The sequence below is a fragment of the Lepisma saccharinum genome, chromosome 1 (assembly GCF_977018435.1).
Source record: "Lepisma saccharinum chromosome 1, izLepSacc3.1, whole genome shotgun sequence".
NCBI lineage: Eukaryota > Metazoa > Arthropoda > Insecta > Zygentoma > Lepismatidae > Lepisma > Lepisma saccharinum.
This window is the reverse complement of record NC_139229.1, coordinates 48,945,577-48,961,892: the sequence shown is the minus strand read 5'-3', so window position 1 is coordinate 48,961,892 and position 16,316 is coordinate 48,945,577. Positions and strand designations below refer to the sequence as shown.

The window sequence follows — 16,316 nt, the reverse complement described above, 5'->3', positions numbered from 1 at the left end:
TTGTATACGCTCGAGCGTAGCACGCTCGAGGGTATGAGACTAGAAGGAATACGAACGAACGAAAGCGGTCCCATAGAGGACCCTAATAACCGCAAATTGAACCAACGAGCCTTTGAAATTGCCTTGATGTGAATATTATACATATAAGAAAAATCTGCATATTAAATTTGCAGTGTTACATCTTATCATATGCTTATAGCATATTCTGTGTCCCTCCCAGGAATATATTCTAGATCTGTCTATGGAAACACAGTACTCGCGTTGATGCAAATTTCCAATTTCCACGATATACACATGTATACATGTGAATGAAAGTGGAACACACAAAATTACGAAAAATGCATAATTCCAGTCTCCCGAATCACTACTTTGCAGACACTACTCGTATGAAGAGTAATTAATCATTACAATGTAATAATATACGTATTTAGCCTATATAATGCTTATATAATATGGCTCCCGAGTAGTCAACTTGTTAGCGCTCTAGCCCTTGGTGCGAGCGGTCCCGTGCCCGGTAGGAGCTCCCAAAATTTCGGCTTTGTCGGAGCGTCGTGAAGACAATTGGGAAGCTGCTTGCAAAGAGGAAGTAGCGGGTGCCGGTCACGAATGCCGAAAAAACAGAAAACCAGCTCTGGCAGGCCCTCGTCCTTCGAGGGCTGTTGCGCCACGTAGTTAAGTGTTAATACTTATATAATAATACATTTTAGAGTATATATGCTATTTTACGAAACTTCTATGCGTAAAAATATGTTTAGTGTATCATTTTATAACTTTCAACTCGTGCGGTGGCTCAGTCGGTAACGCGTCTGACTGTCATGCTCAAGGTCCCGGGTTCGATCCCCGGCCGGTTCAAATCCGGGAACTTATCTAACGGTGGAAGCGGCCCCGGCGCCTACCCAGCGTCGAATAACATGGGTACCTGGGGGAAACCCTGGGGGGTAAAGGCGGTCAGGGGCGTGATGCTGATCACATCACCCCCACTCACGACCGGATCAAGAAAGTGTGGGGCGTTACCCCCACACCCCCTATACGCCTTCATGGCGTGGTGCTATGCACAGGGGAACACTTTACCTTTTTTTTTTTTTTTTTTGCTCACCCCTTTTGACCTCCCTCTCGAGCTTCTACCCCTGCTCATTTCGAAGCCCCGCTGATGGCATAGAAATTTCTCTGTGGTTTACTTGCATAAACAACTCACTGCCTCAAGATTAACTTTCGTCTTGACCAAAATTCTCCAGTGCCCCGGATCCTGGGTTAATTACAACCGAAGGAAGGCGCGTCCCATATTACAAGCAAGGGACCGCCTAAATACCTGTGGAAACTCTCCTTGTTACTTTGATTTATTAAGGCCACCGCGATTCCACCTGCTCGTTACGTCGAGCAGTCTCGGCGTGCCAAGCATGTTGCTATCTTCATCATCTGTAAGGAATATAGGCCACGGAATGATCCACACCTTGGACATGGTTCAAGGTAGCTAAATGGTGTTTGCACAACTTGCGTGATTTGCAGATGAAGCCGTCAAGTTTGGTTGTTGAGGAAATATGGGTCACTAAATGACACACTGATTGTGACGTGGTGCTCTTTCGATGCATTATCGGTAGACAGAGGCATCTTTAGTTACAGTCGCCGTAACACCGAAAAAAAAACATTTGTCTGTCCGCAAGTGGCTGTAACAAATAAATTCGTAGATTGGAGACATTTTTATGAACAGAAATAACTAAATATAGCTCTTGTCTAGTCTTACGACGGGCGGCCTATGGGGAATACACCGTAGACCAATCAGACAACAGCGGTGACGCCGAGAGTAACGACGTCGCGGGAGGAGGCGCTGCGCGCACCTCGTTCTCAAAGCTGTTGCGTTTCTCATCGCGCTGTATTGGTCGCTTCCCCGCTCCACTTCCCTTGCCAGCATGTAGGTCGCCCGCCGTAAGACCAGACAAGAGCTACAACACGAATTCTGCATTTTACGTGATTACATCTCCTTTTCCACGTACCGAAATATACCGCGAGAATCGGAATTTTTTAACTACAACTACGCGACCATTAAGTGATTGCAAACTATTTCAACGCATCGACACAAGACTAAAATTTTTATTACTTACGATAATAGATGACGCTAATGGAAGAGGAAAGGAATTTGACAAAGCTTAACTAGAATTTGAAGCTAAAACGCTGTATGGTAGCTTACGTAATATGATATATAACTTTTTATGAAAATTCTAGTCTTGAATCAAACAAAAAGGGGGCCGGGTAGCAAAAAAACAAAGCTGAGAAATTGAAACCAGTTTCTAAAAGAGATTTAATTTTAAATGTCAGGAAATTTTAGATAGTGTTTAAGAGGGAAAACTCGCTGAGCTCTACAGCCTCTGGTACATTTCCAAGCACACAGTTACATGTTGGTTATTTTGGGAATTCTATGAAATTCAAGTTCTTCGGTGAGTAGTGAGGAGAGAAGGCTGAGAATAAGTATGTATGTGAAAAACGGACAACGAAACGTTAGAAATGTTATTTAGCGTGGTTATTCTGTCTGGCTAATAGCGACGATGAGGGTGTTTAGTTGAAAAAAATGAAGGCACACGAATTACACACATGCCCAGGCCGGACTCGAACCAAACAACTTTGGTGGCGAGATCGAAAGTCGAACACCGGGCCATGGAGTTATCTAACAATACTTAGTAGAAATATTCTTTTGTGAACTACTCAACTATACCTTAGCAACCTTACATATAAGTTGCAAAATAATTTCCACAGAAGGGTAGAACAAAGGGTAAAAATACCCCTGTGCATGTGCACACATACCATGAATTCACATGGGCTGATGTGGAGTTACAGAGCTCCACATATTCTTGATCTCTGACATGGTTGGGATGATGTAATCAGCAGCATCATGCCTAGCTGCCTGTACCCTCCAGGGTTGCCCCCAGGTACCCAATTATGAGGCTGTTCCTACAGTACTAAGTAGAAATAAATGTTTGTGAACTACTCAACTAAGCCTTAGCATCCTTGCAGAAAATTTCAAAATAATCTCATAATATGCAGTTTCGTATAACAAGCTAGAAATAAACATCTGGTGTGACAGAATAAGAATTGGTGCCATACCCAGCAAAGACGAAACTGAGAGACATACAAAAATAATATCTTCCTGCTTATGTCTTTGTTTATTTCGTCCGTGCGTGCCTGTCTCATCCTTCCTCTGGCTTTGTCCTTTAATCTTCTCCCTATAATATCCTGCATTCTGCGTGCGGAGAATGCTAAAGCCTATTCGTGGACGTGGCCTAAGACAGCAAAAATTCAAATAAGAAATAACGTATGCGGCGGATTGGAACAATGGCATCTGCAGGGGGGGAATTCCCCAAGATGTATCCGAAATATGAAGGACGAGAGTGGGACAGGAATAAAAATGAAATGCTCCAGATGATAGGCTTGGATGATCTCTGAGGTAAATAAGATATTCCTACTTCCTTTGAGAGTAATTGTGCTCGTATGCGTAATTTCACATGGGCAGGGGGAGCTCCTGGCCCCCCTTCAAGGTTTTCAGGCTTTGTAAAAATGGACACTTTTACTCGTATTAGTATCCTTGGATCTGAGGACCAAAGTCACATTTCTGATTTTCCATCCCATACAAATAACGTCCAGGATCATTTGCTAAATAACTGTGATGCAAAACTTTCGATTCTGCGCTCTAAAGTTAAGTTCTAAGTTCGATTCTGCTCCACTCCCAAAAATAGGTCTCTAGTTACGTTAAAGTTAAAGTCCACTTTATGCACAAATAGGCTAATCGTGACTTGTTCTGCAGCTTTTAACGTTGAATGCGATACACCATGTGCGTCCACCGGGTGTCGAACCCGGGACCCCATGATTAAAAGGCGGCTCAGGAAGTAACATTAAGGCCTTGTTTCTTTTGTAATGCTCCATAATGTGTAGCTTTGTTATCAGCTACAGTGTTGGGCCTTCTCAATTGCATTGTGGCATCATTACGTTTTCCCCTCCATATACTCACTTCGTTTTTCACGCGTTTATTGGTCAAGCTCTCTCGAGTCCTACTTGCGCAGAGGGCTTGTTTTCGTTCGTGTGCTGCAGAGATTCCCGGAACAAACTAGATATTCAATTTTTTCAGTTAAACCAATCTCTGTGATGTATCCAGGAATAAGCAACGGAATCCATTTTTTTTACTTCCGTTATTATATTTGATTACGCATCGAAATTCCGGCCTCGTCTAGAAAAGGATTATCGACCCTGGGTTTGACAGATGCAAGCTACACCACAAATCATTCGGAGAGTCACAAATACGCATAAACATTATCCTGCGTTCTTTTCGACGTCCACAAATCTTCCAACTCAATCCGGGCTTTGCGCGTACTCTGCCAATGTAAGCTTCGTAAACTCTTGACAAATTGTCCCTGGAATAAGCTAGCTGGTCGGACAAGAGAGCGAATCTCGTTACTGGTTCGATTGTGAGTACGAGATAAATCAAGCTCGAGAGATTCTGTTTGCTGGCTGAATTATCACAGGTATTGCGGATGTGGTCAAGTGAATGCAGTTGTGCTTCAACTAAACTAAACTCAGTGGCGCCACAGTCGTTTCAGAACCACGGCCCGTCAATTGGCTCTTTGTTGGGCGATACAGGGTGTTCGAAGAGTCACGCAACCGAGATTTTGAACGTGGGTAACTTTTGTACAAAAAGTGCTAGAAACATGAAACTTAAACTGGGTATTAACTTTGCCTCTGCGGATATTTTTTAAACATTAAACAAGAATACCATGCTCTGCATGAACGTTCAGGTGCAGAAAAGTTACTAAGGTGTAAAAAAAGTTTTTGTGCGAAGTGAAAACAAACATGGATAAACGACAGCTGTGCAGTCGCTTGCAAAACATTTCGGTGCGATTCGATGGTCTGTGTAGGTATTGATAAACGAACGATGCATTTGTACGCATTTTGTGCATTACAGACGCTTCGTGGTCTGAATTTTGGAATATTCATAATAAAGTATTTTTTTTTTTCGAAATTACGAGGTGTACTGGCAACATTGATCATGTCAGAGGGCAATACCAGGTGTGTGATCGATGTTATTCAATAGACCCGTTTAGTTCGCTGCACTTTTTCATTCTCTCCGCACTCGCGCTTCTAGTTGGTTCCATGGTGCAACACCGTGTTTAAAACGAAACTGTTTAAAACACACAGCTTTGTTTTTCAAATGTTTAAAACGTTTAAAACAAAGTGTTTTAAACATGTTTTTTACACTTGTTTAAAACACACTTTGATACTTGATGTTTCATAATCTGTAGTTATTTCCGTGTTTTGTAACTTTGTCTTTTCATTCAAGCCGTGTCATTTTGTTTACTGGGCAAAGAAATCTGTTCAGTGGCTCAAAATATATATTCAATTAACAAAGAAACATATCGTGATGAGCCAGTTTTGTTCCTCACTTAACATACACTGCACATAGTTGTTAATGTCAATATTTTGTTGCATTCATGAAAAAATGCATTTCGAAAAACAGTAGGCCTCTGAGAGTAGCTACCTCGTGAATAGAATGGAGCCTGGCAACTGTGCATTATTTGAAGATTCTTGAATAGCCTACATGCGAGATTTAATCTTTCAAAAATAAGTATTTTAAGAAGTTAGTCAAGCGTTTACTGTAACTAAGAACATAGTCCTACCTTGGATTATTAACAGATTCTTTATTAATCATTATTCTTAGAAAGTAAGTTTTCTTGGCATTATATTTTAAACGTTTAATTTATTTAAAACATGTTTTTTCGGTTCTTGATTTAAACACTGTTTAAAACATTAAAACATGTTTAAAAGAAGAAAATAACTTTTTTATTTTTTTCGAGAAAAAAAACCCACTTATTTTACCTCTTTACGTCACCTCTAATGCCCCACTCTGCATTTCAACTCATGCTGACATTTACATTTCCTTGTTCCCCACACACATCACAATTTGCACGCCACCAGTTCTAGGCTGTATCTGAGTATCAAGGTATATGGCCAGCCACAAGAAACAAACAAGAAAAGTCTTCCAATCTAGACGAATAGATGTAAACTTGATTTACTGGAAATTTATACTTTCCCTAGCAACGAATTACCAGGTTGTCTAGCAGCAGTTATTTATAGATTTTCTCGAAAGAATTAGTTTCCAAGGTAACATAAACCTTGCTTGAAGCTTCTGTAAGGAGGGGCGATTGAAAGCATTATTAATTATTCCAGAATGAAACTATTATCTAGAAAGGTTTTATATTAAAAGCTGTGGCAAGAAAAGAGGTCTGTGTAAGAAAGAGAAGAGATAGAGAACTTTGCATGATTGATTGATTTGGTGTTTTAAGTCCACTTTATGCACAGGGAGGCTAATCGGGACTGGACCTACAGTTTAAAGTGGGATCCGAACCACTATGAGCCTCCACCGGGAATCGAACCCGGGACCCCTTGATTACAAGGCGACGACGCTACCACTGCTCCATCGGGAGGCCCTTTTGCATGATTGACTATGTTACTCAAGTCAACAAATATCCTCAATGAATAATCTTATGCTCGAGAGGTTTTATAGCAATTCATAGGAAGTAAAACCAACACATTGCATATTTTCTTGATTCCACCTACAAATTTTGTAGCATTTGCGACATTGTGCGAACAGGAAGAGTGACTCTAAAATGATTCGTAATTTTGTTAGATTTTTCTGTATGTCGACTTAAAAGTGGAACGAGCTTCTTCACCGAAAGAAGACTGGTTTTTGAAGACGTTTTCGAGCCTTGGTCTTATCCGGCTTTTCGTTTAAAGGTTAGAATCTGTTTCGATGAGTTGCTTGCCTTTGCCCTGAGCAGGACATTATTTCCTTTCAGGTAACAAATTTAATATGTGACTTTACATTCTGTGGCTGATAACGTTTCGAAAATTCCTATGTGTATTATTGATGTATAAGCTTTTAGGTGTGTCAAGTGTTTTCCTTGCTGTTGCTGCTATTTGAAGGACCATGGGAGGCAATTTTGAACTTAAAACAGCCTCTGTGTCGAAGGCTTAAACATACAGAGCACCAACATGGCTGACTAGTTATCACTAGGGCTAGGATTTTCATGATGATGTGTTCCCTAAATATATAGAAGTTCATATTGTGAAGAAACTAATTGAATTAAGGTGCTTTTTAACAGCATATTTTGGCATATTTGGTCATTTCTACGTCATAAAGCATTTTTTGATATGAAAAACTAAATATGCTGACCAAGGCAGTAATTTATTTTATTAAAAACATAAACTAAACGTAACGCTTCAACCTTCTAGCAAGGTCTTCTTCAGACTCTGTATCAAGTACAAATGTAACAAGATACAAAAACAGGGCATTATATATACACAAACATTACTCCCTCCAGACCATTAGAAAGTTGTTCTGGAACTTTCTAGCAGGTGGCTTTTCCTTGTCAACTGAACTTTCATCAAAAAGGCTAAACGTATTTACTTCCATATAGAATGTGGTTGGACTTATTATCTCACGCTCTTTTTCCTTCATTTTTCTTCCTTCTCCTCTCCTCTTTCTCTTTTGTCCTTTCCACTCTTTCTAACACCTTCCATTCTTTGTTTAACTTCAGTCCCCCATTCCAGTTCATTACGTCTTCTTCACCTTTCTTCTCTATTTCCTTGGCCTCCTTCCATTTTCTCACTAGCATTCTCTTCTCCCTTCCTATCTGCTTTGCCTCATCCCACTCTATGTCATGTCCTGTTTCTTTCGTGTGTTTAAATATCGCATTTCTCTCTCTCTTAAGTCGTACATCATGCCTATGTTGTTTCAAGCTGTCTTTGTCTCTTTTTCGTTTCTCCTATGTACACACTCTGACATTCTTTACATTTCACTTCGTAGATAATCCCTACGATTAAGCGCCGTCCAACTGCCATTTTGGATGACATGGAGGTCAGTACGTCCCACAATTTTGATTCCAGCCCATACCTTTAGTCCACCACTTCCATTTTAGAATGCTTATTGCACAAAAGCAGGGTTATAGCGTGTTCCACATTCCCTCCAGATTAGGCACGTCTATTGTATGGCTGGAAGCTCAACCGCGATTCATCGGAGAACACCGTTGTGGCCCCAATTGCGATGTTCCTCATCCAAGATTCTACGGACTGAAAGCTGTACAGTGATGGAACACACGCCGTGAGTCTATATGCATAGAGGCAATCTTTAAGAAGGTGATTGCAGACAGTTTGAGATGGCACGTGCACCCTATTGCTGTGAGAATATCATGTTGTAGTTTTCTTCCATTCTGTCATCTGTTCCAATCGGTTGTTAACAAGAGGTACCCGTTGACTCTTGCTATTTTTGCCCGCGGACGGCCTTGACCTTGCCTTCGTCGCACATTTATCGTTGTTTGGAACCGAATATACACGCGAGAAATGGCACTTTGAGACACTCCAAGTGCTACAGATACCTCTTGCTGTCTGTCCAGCTTCCATCCATCCTATGGCTCTCCACGCCATTGATTCAGGTAAATCGCACTTTATGGGCATTGTATCATTTACCCACACTGTCCTTGGACGGCTACTGTCATTCTCACAGCTGCGCAATTCAGTTTATAATTGAGATATATCGGTATTAATGATGGTCAAATAGCCAATTGAATCCAGTAATGGGGTTAAATCCCATACAACTTGTCAATTATATTATTAAAATATTAGCATATTTTAATTTGTGTAATTATTATAATCTTCATTATTATCATCATTATTAATAATTTTGATCAGAATTACTGTAATTGTAATTTCTAGTAGTAAAAGTCAAACTATTAAAAATTATCAAAACTTTCCATTTACATGAAGATATCTGGGGAGTGGAGTGATAACACACAGGAGGCAAAGAGTTATGACATGCTATCACATATTTTCCATCTCTAGGCATCCCAACCTTACCAAAAAGTTATATTAGAACCCATCCCTCCGAGTGGTACCGGCAACTTGCCTGGCTCAAGGCCTAATGGGTGCTTTAAAAATATTGGTGTTGACCCAGCATTGTTAGAACAATTAGGAAACTACACTTTGTCTCCTGAATGTGTGGATCAAGGCCGCGCATAACGGTAGAAAAGGGTACAAAGCGAGTGGTTGGAGAAAATCATTGCGCGCTGCTGCAAACGGCTGTTACATGCAGCCGCGTTTTCCCTCCATGCACTCACATCCCCTCAAACGTTCATTGGTCGAGCCCTCTTGAGTCACTACTGGCGCAGAGGAGTTGTTTCCCTTTGCTTGCTCCTGAGATTCAAGAGACAGGGTGTACGTGGAAATGAGTACTGAACTTTAATCTAGAAAGCCAGAAAACAGCGGCGATGGGACTCGAGGCATGTTCCACGCGTCACTCAGTGAAAAACCCCCCGACAAGCCTCAAAGTGATGTTGAGACAGGTAAATTTAGTTTTAGTCTTGTAATACACGTATTCATCATACTGTTCTGTCAAATGCGTTATAATGTTTCTGTCTCTTGTAAACCTAAAGCAACGGGTTTGTATTCATTGTAATTTGAATGAAACGGCATTATATTTTCCAATATTGCATAATACAAGGTGTTTACTTCCTCGCGCAACCGACGCAAACTTGTACTGGGCGTCCCCGGCCGACCTTGACGAGACCTTTCCGGAGCTGCGGGCTCGAAGTTGCGCGAGGAATCAAACGCCCTCTATTTTACCAGTAGCTTGATTTGAGTATGAATCTAACTGCGCCACGCCTTTCTTTTCTTTCAGGGATGAATGCCACGATGGAACCTTTCCTGGAAGAGAACGACATACTGTATCAGAAGGACGCCTCGTTCTCTGCCGAGCTGGACACGGGCAACGGATATTCCGAAACCAACGACGACGGCGACTCCGACGGTGATTCGTCCTTGGATTCCTCGTACGAATCTCTAAACGAACAGTACGCTTACAGCGTCGATTCGAATATGGAAAAGGTAAAATTCGTTCCGAAGGGCAAGACGCGCGAGGTGAACAGCCTGGACGAGAACTTTTCCAAGCTGAAGGAGAAGTTTGGGAATTCCAGCAGGAAGTGGCTGCCGCTGGAGGAGCGGACGACCACGCAGAGCCCCAACTTAGAACAAAAAGTGCCTAACGTGGGCGACGGCTCCCAGCAGACCACGGAGAGCCTGAAGACGGTCGAAGAGGAGCAACAGAACGTTGCCAGGGGAGTCTGCACGCTGGAGTGCGGGAAAGGAACCTGCCTCGTGGAGGAGAGCGGTGCTGACCGACGCGAGAGGTGCCAGTGCCCCCTGGGGAAAGGAGGACAGCGATGCGAACTCGGTAAGTACACAGATTTTTCGGTTCTCTTCCTTCCTAAATTTGCCAAAATTTAATTTGAATATATGCTCAAAGTTTATTGCAGCTGGTAACAATGGAAATCAACCACTCTGCTTATTGTTACGGTTTTAACGTAGAAGTCGACAAAGTTAGCAACTTTTATGCACATTATAACACAAAAAAATCCATAGGAACCCGTTGGCATCCCATTATGAAATTTGGTGCTCGAATAGGGATTTTTTTTCAAAAAAATTAAGAGACATGTTTTGAGATTATGATAAAAAGAGATCTTGATGTTTTTTTTTTTTTTAAAGTTACAAAATTCAAACAAGACAGTCATGTTAAATTTCAAATTCAAGCTCATTAACAACAGAAAAGAATTAAACCAATTTCAACTCTCTAGGTCCAATAGTTTCAGATCTACAGCTGCTTCAAGATTTCAAAATATGAAATTTTGTTGATTTTTTTAAAATTCAATAACACAAGAACCACGAACCCCCAGAAATTGAAATTTATATTTTTTGTCCTCTTGATAAACAAAATTAATAAACAAAAATGTAATAAATATGAATCCAAAATTTTCAAAAATATTTTTTTATTGGTTGATTTGAAACGGAACAACCCAGCGACCAAACCTAACCTAGTGAAACGCTCAAATAAAAACATCAAAACTTACTGGCTTAACGTTCACTCACGGATGTACGTTTATCAGCCCGCTTGCCATAGCAATCCTGCCTTCATACTTCGATGGTCGGGGATTATATTCCACTTTGGTTTGAAGCTTGAAGTCTAACCATCAGTACAAAACATGGGGAATTTCAAAACAACCAAACCTAACCTACTGAATCACACAAGTAATAACACCACGAAACTTAACTTGCCTAACGTTCACGCATGGATTTCCTGCATGGTTTTCGCAACGAGTTTGTGTTCCACGTTCTCAAGGGCGGTGCCGTTATAACGGTCAAATATTGAGTGACAAGTAATTAATCTAATTGCCCGTTAGTAGGAATTAATTGCAATTGGTAATATTAATATCCGTTGCGAATACAGGTGTCTAGCGAACTGTCTTAGCCAGCACTAGCTTGCTCAACCACCGTTTTCCGCCCGAATTCGGATTTACATGCATTCTTATGGGAATAGCAAGAAAAATGCAACTTCTAAACCAATGGACCGAATTGGATGAGTTTTAACCAGCGGAAGACCACATCATGAAAGTACTGATTCCAAGATTTGAGCCTAATCAGAACAGAACTACGGGAGTTATGAATTATTAAAGATTCATCGCTGAATTGAAAGGGAGAATCTACCCTACTGAGTTGTCCTTGCTTTTCGTGACTGAATACAATGGAGGAAGAGTTAGCCTAATCTCTGCACGAGGGGCTGCTACCAGAGATTAAGGACCGGAGTGAGCATTGACCAGGATAGGAGGACAACGGTCAAAGCACCAGAAACAATAAACAAGCACCCGATCATAGAGGGTTGAGCGTCACCACATTCAAATCTGGAATAAAAGGGATGATTTGGAATAGCGAGACACAGTTTTGCCACAGTTTTGCCTACAATCGCCACCGGAGTGTGAGCTACGCGCGACCGAGCTGCGAGTTTCAAGCGGACCCGAGGTCTGGATTTGTTTTTCCTCGAGTGAGTGTTTCAGAGCCATGGAGTAGAGCAGAATAGAACCAGGGGGTCGTTCTCCCCCTCGCCGTCTACGCATCCGTGCACATACGTGTGTTTATGTGAGAGTAACGCCAGACACGTCCACCTGTGTCAATCGTCCGAAACAACGTCCTAAGTAGTAAAAGTTATTAACATTTGATATCCATGTGAAACCGCGAATGGCTCATCGCGTATGTTCGTCTCATCGCCCAAGTCACGTATCTGTACCTACGAGTGACCGCGAAGAAGTGACCTATTATTGCGCAAGTTGTCGTATGGAGTCGACAGTGTACGTATACCGTCCTGGACGTCCCTGCGAAGTGAACGAGTGAAGCCAGGATCCGATGATGCCAGATGGAGCTGCCGACCGATCCACTCTCGCCAAACAGGATAACCGCGAGGTGCAACAATGGAGTGTGGAGGCCTTCCAAAACTGTAGGACCACTTTCACCCAACCCAGGTCAGAGGGAATGCAGCGAAGGTAAGATCCAACCATGTGCGTGTGTGAGAAAGATGACGACTATCTACCGCGAATCTGCGTAAATCAAATCATTGCATTACTTAAATCAGTGCTATGGCATCCCTAGGCATCGGTATTCCGGCGGAGTAATCAATTTAAAGATGAGAGTTTATGTTAACAGCAAACGATAGTTCATTGAATATATTTATACCTTCAGAAAAGATAGAAGGGGTTCGCACAAGGAACAATTATTCACTTTATACTTAAAATCCTAAACGATAAATTGTAAAAGGCAATGTAGCCAAGACATAGCAAGAGTATGGTCAAAGTAGTAAATAATCTAACCTTTGTATTTGTCATATTGTCGCAATATGCCATAGAATGAGAGAATGAATGTGAGATCGAGTGAAAGAGGGCAAGATGTAATGTGTATTTATCTGTGCTTTAATATATGTGTATATTCAGAAACACCGCAGTATTATGTAACGTCATCAATCAAATCCTCCTAGGTTTATTCTTGGTAACTCCGACTGTTAGACACTTATCCTGACCGTATTATAATTCATGTAATGTTTAATTCGCCCAGCAGGTGAGGCGAGCGATTCTTCGTTGTTGCGTTGCTAAGCTCAGTTGAGTTAGTTCAGTTGAGTTAATTAGTTAATTTATTAAATTAGCCCGTGACACCGTACACCAGATTCAGGACAAGTTGACACAATATTCCAGTGTTGTTTAGTTCACACAATGTTAATGTCAGAATTCCTGTTTGAATGATATTTTACGCGAATATGTTGCCATTATTCATGTGAATTATATTCGCATCTACAGATATTTTTTTCAGCATCCAGGATTTCAAACTCAGATGAAATGTAACTAAAATGTAATTTTAATTTTGTCCACAGAATAGGCCACTAGTCGTGTCGATTTAATTGTGCTGGTACTACTAGTAAGACTATAAAGCAATTCAGTTAACAAGACATTCAATCCACGTTAATGTTAATTTGAATGGTCTGAAACGAATATTGATCATTTTTTTTTTAATATAGACACTGGTGTAGGCAGAAGGGGGAAGACGGGGCGACAACTCCCTTCGAAATTTTGAGAAAATCAACATTTTCAAATAAGAGCAGCGAAGAACTCGGGGAAAACCTGAGCGGTAAATGCAACCCCTTTTAAAATGATCCCGGATTGCTCTTCTTGAGAGTAGAAAGTTCCAAAGCTCACTGTATGTACCGTCCCCATTGAAAACACTTGAAAACCTTTACGATTCCAGACCCTCCCGAAAAGAATTCTGATTACGCCTGTGAATATAGACGTGGTTCTTCAAAACAAGATCATGTAAAGAGTTTTTTTGCTCGATATGTAAAAGCTGAAACTTAAGTTTATTCAAGGTTCAAAACGGTTCATGTGACGATGGGCAGAAAAGATTGCAATTGTCTTAATTATCCGAAGGGGACAGTCTTGAGAATGGAGTTAGAAACATTGGAATGGCTATATCCTAGTTTTGAGTTTTATGAACGGATTTTATTACCTTTGAAATATCCTAGCAGCCGCTGCGAAATTGGCGACAATACCGGTGTTATAATAACGAAAGAAGAGAGGGGATGGGGATAATTTTAAAGAGAAAATAGGGAAAGACTTTTATAATGAGACGGAGAGGAAATTGGAAGGGGACCCGGTCTCCGAACGTACAAAAATATTAGCTGAGAAAACCCGCATTGCGCATTCATTTTGAAAGAAAGTCATTGCAGTGTCTTGAGAGGAAGAGTATCACCGTAAGTCACAACGAAGCTCCATTGGCAAGAGACCAAGGACGTTGAAGGAGAGGTGAGGGGGAGAGGGGGTCTAAGAGCTCCTCTTTTCCCATTCAACCCTTCCTTTCCTTTCCCCAACAATGATCGCTCTCTCTCTCTCTCCTAACAAATGCATCGGCGTCCTTCTGGAATTACAGACGGTTCTCAATACTGTCTGGAAACACCTTGCGCTGCCACAATCGTGGCTTCGACTTCTTGTTCTTGCGCTGAAAACATTCCTGAAGCCGACATTGTCGTTCTTCCATAGGAACAAGGGTCTTCAGTGGAAACTCAATCTTTGGGACGAAAAATGATCCTAATTCAGGGAAGAGTGTAATGGTCCCTTTTCATCAATGCTCTTGTTCCCTTTCCTTCGGTACCCGGTCGCCCTCTGATGGTGGGCGTCAGAAAGTTTAAATGTTTCCTTTTCTTCTCCAGCCGAAAGAGGGGACAGGTTGTTAGAGAAACCTCGTCCAGAAGTTGCTCGGTTGCCTTGGAGACCTTCAAAGCCTTTGTGGTTAACTGTAATGGCTCTTAAAGGACGAGGCTTAGTTGTGGATATAGGCACCGGATTAAATTACTGTTATCAAAATATCCCAGATTAATGATTTCCGGCTTATCTATCCCAGTGACCGAGCGCAATTCATAATTCCAGTACCAGCAGCTCTGGATTCGAGTTCCGACCTTGGCATTGGTGTTCCTTTGTGATGCCCTTTCGAATCATCACTCTCTCTGCCTCGTACTTTACTTCGCTTTTCTGCCACTTTTGGCTAATCGCTAAGATGAAGATGAGTAATGATATGGTGCTATTAATGGAGAGACGCTCACAAAGAACAGACGTGGACAGGGTTAGATTCGAACTCGGGACCTCTTGTCTAATCATCACTCATTCTCCCTTTTAATCAATGGACGGGTTCGATACCCGGTGGAGGCACATGGCACAGTGGTTTGGACCCCACTTTAAACTGTAGGATCAGTCCTGATTAGCCTTTGTGTGCAGTAAGTGGACTTAAGGCAATAGTTCAAATTCAAAATTCAAATAGTTGTAGCGATTAGCGAAATATGCAAAGTTAGATAATTACAATTGCAACATAAATCCAATGCACACAAATTAGATTCTAACATACATTTCTATTCGGATTCATCTAGATCATAAGAATTTGACAGGAACTATGTTATCGAATGTGCTCATCCAACTATGAAGTTCTAAATTCCGAAGATTTCAATGTGCTTGTAACATCCATTGAAAAATTCAAGAAATTTGTAATAACCTTATGTTCAGGTTGGCCAGGAAACGTACAACTATCTCGCCAGGAATGAATTCATTTCTATTCAATTCAATACGAAGAATCTTCTCAGTGCTTATAGAGGAATTCTAAGAGCATGTGGCATTTCTCATATTTTGAAATATTAACTTGATTATTCCAACGAGATATATTTCATGATTGGAAAAGGATCAACAGGGTCAGAAAATGTCAGTTCTTTCATCTTGCTTTTTTCATTTTTGAATATGATTAGTAAAATCCTTTGGATTAGTACCTTTTTTGTTTTCATGAAATTTCATTTGTGGTATTGGTTACTGTATTTTGGAGGATATCAGATAATTTCCTCAATAAACATGAAGCATTATGACGAAAACTTCTTAGGAAAATTTATACAAAAACAATGCTTAACACAAAACCGTCATGTTTTAATCGGTTCTTAGCTTTAGGTTGTTTCCCAGAGTCATGATTTGTTACTACAATTTGTGATTTTATATAATTAGAGCCCGGAAGTTTGGCAAAATGCCTCTTTTTATCTACTGGATATATTGATAAAATTTTTCCGGATATACGTTTTTTATGTTGTTTCGAATGTTTTAGAAGCCTTTTCATTTTGCCTATTTTGCCTATTTGTGACCCCACTGCCTATTTTTAATTATAATGCCTTTTTTTTTGGCCTTCTTCAATGAAATTGGACCATTATTTTTTTAAAAAAAGTGTGTATATAAATTATTTTTCTACCAAAAAACGTTGTTGGCATTTATTTTTCTTCCGTTTATTATGTGAATTATTTTCGCCTTATTTAAGTAATATTGAACTCAGACATGTTTCAACATTGCTGAAGGAGAAAAGTGTGAGAAAAAAGTATTTCATGCTGAGTTAGG

General features: G+C 40.7%; 1 protein-coding gene across 1 annotated transcript in view; it reads left to right on the top strand.

The window, feature by feature from the left end:
• The window catches only part of SP2353 (EGF like, fibronectin type III and laminin G domains protein pikachurin), a 507,832-nt gene that overhangs the window by 221,724 nt on the left and 269,792 nt on the right, over positions 1 to 16,316 (top strand). The window contains exon 3 of the mRNA XM_083131470.1: positions 9,713 to 10,264. Coding sequence (XP_082987596.1) covers positions 9,713 to 10,264 — 552 coding nt within the window. The remainder of the gene's footprint in view (positions 1 to 9,712; positions 10,265 to 16,316) is intronic.